General features: G+C 35.2%; 1 protein-coding gene and 1 non-coding gene across 2 annotated transcripts; one reads left to right on the top strand and one right to left on the bottom strand.

Annotated features, from left to right (window-relative positions):
* On the bottom strand, nucleotides 216–2,797 carry LOC107605906 (protein BOBBER 1). Its single transcript, XM_016307849.2, has 6 exons — nucleotides 2,256–2,797; nucleotides 1,655–1,827; nucleotides 1,448–1,496; nucleotides 1,051–1,217; nucleotides 587–670; nucleotides 216–493 (listed from the first exon to the last, which is right to left on the bottom strand). Exons 1-6 carry the CDS (start codon nucleotides 2,644–2,646, stop codon nucleotides 455–457), a joined length of 903 nt encoding a protein of 300 aa, XP_016163335.1. The 5' UTR covers nucleotides 2,647–2,797; the 3' UTR covers nucleotides 216–454.
* TRNAA-CGC lies at nucleotides 3,131–3,203 on the top strand. The gene has a single exon. It is a non-coding gene; the product is annotated as a tRNA-Ala (tRNA).

Genomic DNA, 3,203 nt, shown 5'->3' with positions numbered 1-3,203 from the left:
TCTCGTATGAATATGGACCATCAATCCCCGATACCCAGAAAAAGCCTTTCGGCTAAAATAAAAACTTTGCCTGGGTTACAAAAATAAATAAATAAAAATTGACAAAATTTACAATGACATCACTGTAATTTATTTATTTTTAAATAAAAACCAAAACTACTTTTGAATTGTTATTCTTAACAAGAATATTTAAGCGTAGTCTAACATAGTTAATATCCCATCAATCTATCATACCATATTTATATTAAAAGTTGAATTTCTCCCAAAACACTAGATAATTATGATTTATGAACAAGTTCAGCGTTCAGAACACAAAAATGAGACAGAAAGACACTAAATGGGAACCATAAATAACACTAGTAAAAGAGAAAAGCTGGCACGTGATGTCGGACTAGTAATAAGTAATAACAATGAACTAAAACAAAAAAGAACAACGCCAATAGTAACACAGCGCTTATGCTATTTTTGCCCTTGAGAAGTCCATCTCCGGATGCTGCAAACACACAACAGATAGATATAAGTCAGCAAATTTGGCAGATAATGACAAACCAAAACGGAAAAGGTTTTAATAGAGTCAATTACCAACCTCAGCCATAAATTTCTTTAGGAGTTCTTGCTTTTGGAGTTCATCACTGGTTGGAAGACCCATTGACTTTTGCCTCTGATCAAACTGTACAAAACAAACAATACAAAATTGTCAACCAATTAAGAAAGAAATATCATAGATTCCTAAGAAAGAGCAGTGGTATGTATGGTAGATCAATTTAAGGTTTCACAAAATTCAAGCAGCCTAAGGCAAATTTTCATTGAAGAAGAGGACTAATAACTCAAACCTAACATATCAAAACTATTATTTGATCTTTTTGCATCAAACCAAAATAGGTTTGAAAAGGACATGATTTGAACAAACATACTAAATAACTCCCCTGATATACGGACAAGTGAAACTAATTATCTAAAGGATCTTAAGAAACGAAAAAAGATGAAAGAACAAAAACAATGATAACAAGCTATAAAACCAGTTAAAGTCAAAGACTATGGATTAGTTACCATCATTTTTTCAACAGTCTGCCGAGTCTCTGGATCGAGATCAGAAAGTTTGCTATTCTCAGGTTCAACTTTTTGGGTATCAATTTCAGGATCACCTTTTACCAAGCATTTCCACCACTCCATTTGATCATGCTTGGTTAAAAGGATAGAAATCGCACTTTGATCCTCTGCAAAATAGGTTTAGATGCAATGGATGAGATGACATGACACTTGACAGTATTAACCAATTCAAAACACATGACCCCCAAATAATAAATCAACCCAAGTGTACGAATGCATATGCTCACTCAATACAATGCCAGCTCATGATTTAAGATATCAAATTCATCAATATGATAATAGGTTATGGTCACTTTGAAGGATTAAGCATAGTTTTGACTTTTAAGTAGTATAGTACCTATGCTCCAATAGCAGTCATCAGGCTTGACAGGCTTATATAGTTCCCCCTGCAAACACAAATTCAATTATAAGCACTGTCATTACACAAAATAACATCAGAACAAGGTTACCAACTGGCACAGATCATATTATGAATAAGGAGTAACATTCAAGTATTGTTGGATATATCATGTATAAACTGATATTATTAGGATAGAAATCTTACCTCAATAATTGGTGGCTGGCCTTTAAGTCCAACTTTTATATGGTTCTTCTTAATCTCACAGATAACAAACCTTGATTTGGTTCCACTTGGCACCGGAACATTAACAGTGACCTCCTGTAGAGTCTGAGTCCAGGAATATTTCTCCAGATCCATACCATTACCTTTGTTAGGAACTGTCCAAATATATATATAAAAACAATTATTAAACTTCAGATTCATAGCTCAAAAGTTTAATAGATATGCAACCGGTGTAGACAATTGCACCCATGGTTCTTTAGCACAAAGGATTACTTTTTCGCAAACTATGGAAAATCTTGATATTAATAAACACTATTCGGTTCACAACATTATTAAGCCTACGAAACTAATGTTTTGGCAAGATTAAAAGAATTGCATACACGAACACACGCACACACACACACATAGAGCAATGCAATTGTGAATTTTCACTAGTCACTACATAGAATCCATATTCTATCTTATTCATCAAAATAAATTGAAAATATTCAATACTATGGTATAACAAATTCAAAAATTGAATCAATTCAAGATGATAAGGCCACGAGAACAAGCATAAATTTCAAATTGGGAATGAATTCACCTATTTTAGCAGCAGATTCTTGTTTCTTCGTGTCTTGAGCAGACTTGTGCTCCTTCTCCTCCTTCAGCCTCTTCTCTGCCTTCTTTTTGGCTTCAGCCTCGGCGGCGGCGGCAGCCTTGAGCTCCTCCGCTTTCTTCTTGCGCTTGTCCCTAGTGGCACGTGCCAGTGAGGCGATCTCTTTCTCTGCCGCGTCAGTTCCAAAGAAGTCACTTTCTTGGTTGACGAAATCGAAGACCTTCTGGAGAAAAGCGACGGGATTTGAGGGATCGAAGCTGGCGCTGAACGATGAGGAGGAAGAGGAAGAAGAAGAAGGGGATTGAGAGGAGGAAGATGAGAGTTTGGTGCGAGTTTCTTTGTGGTCATCTTCGTTGAAATCGGAGATGATCGCCATTAGAGAGTGAGTGAGTCGAGTCGGTCGTGTGACTCGAAGGGGATTCAAGATTTGAGCTTTGAAGGGAGTAGGGTTTAACAGAGAGAATGGAATCTTAGAGTGCTTTATATAGGCTGCATAAACAGTAGAGATGGTTAGAGTGCGAGAAAAACAAACAACCCGCAGGTAGCTTAAGTAGAAAATTCCAGAAAACTATAACATTCTCTCAGTTTAAAATTTAAATCTAATTATAATATAATCAAAACTAATAAATAAATTCAATATGATTACAAAATCTTCAACAGATTCGATTTGATAAAACAACAGAAAACAAAACTGAACTAAATCTTGAATTGAAATAATTTATTTAAAATTAATAATTTGTTTATAATTGATAAAACCTTTGATTTGATTTGACATGATATCATATGATATGATAAATAAAAGAAATTTTGATTGGACAATAGTTGTCCTCATAATGACTGAAATTCAAGATTTTACATCAGGGGTTGTAGCTCATATGGTAGAGCGCTCGCTTCGCATGCGAGAGGCACGGGGTTCGATTCCCCGCAGCTCCA

The sequence above is a fragment of the Arachis ipaensis genome, chromosome B07 (genome assembly GCF_000816755.2).
Source record: "Arachis ipaensis cultivar K30076 chromosome B07, Araip1.1, whole genome shotgun sequence".
NCBI classification, from domain to species: domain Eukaryota; kingdom Viridiplantae; phylum Streptophyta; class Magnoliopsida; order Fabales; family Fabaceae; genus Arachis; species Arachis ipaensis.
This window is presented reverse-complemented; position numbering and strand designations above follow the sequence as displayed.

Coding starts and splice junctions, on each gene's coding strand:
- LOC107605906 (XM_016307849.2), bottom strand. CDS start 2,646: ATGGCGATCATCTCCGATTTCAACGAAGATGACCACAAAGAAACTCGC. Junction 1,218..1,447: donor TGACTGCTATTGGAGCATAG/GTACTATACTAC, acceptor CCTATTTTGCAG/AGGATCAAAGTGCGATTTCT. Junction 671..1,050: donor AGACTGTTGAAAAAATGATG/GTAACTAATCCA, acceptor TGTTTTGTACAG/TTTGATCAGAGGCAAAAGTC.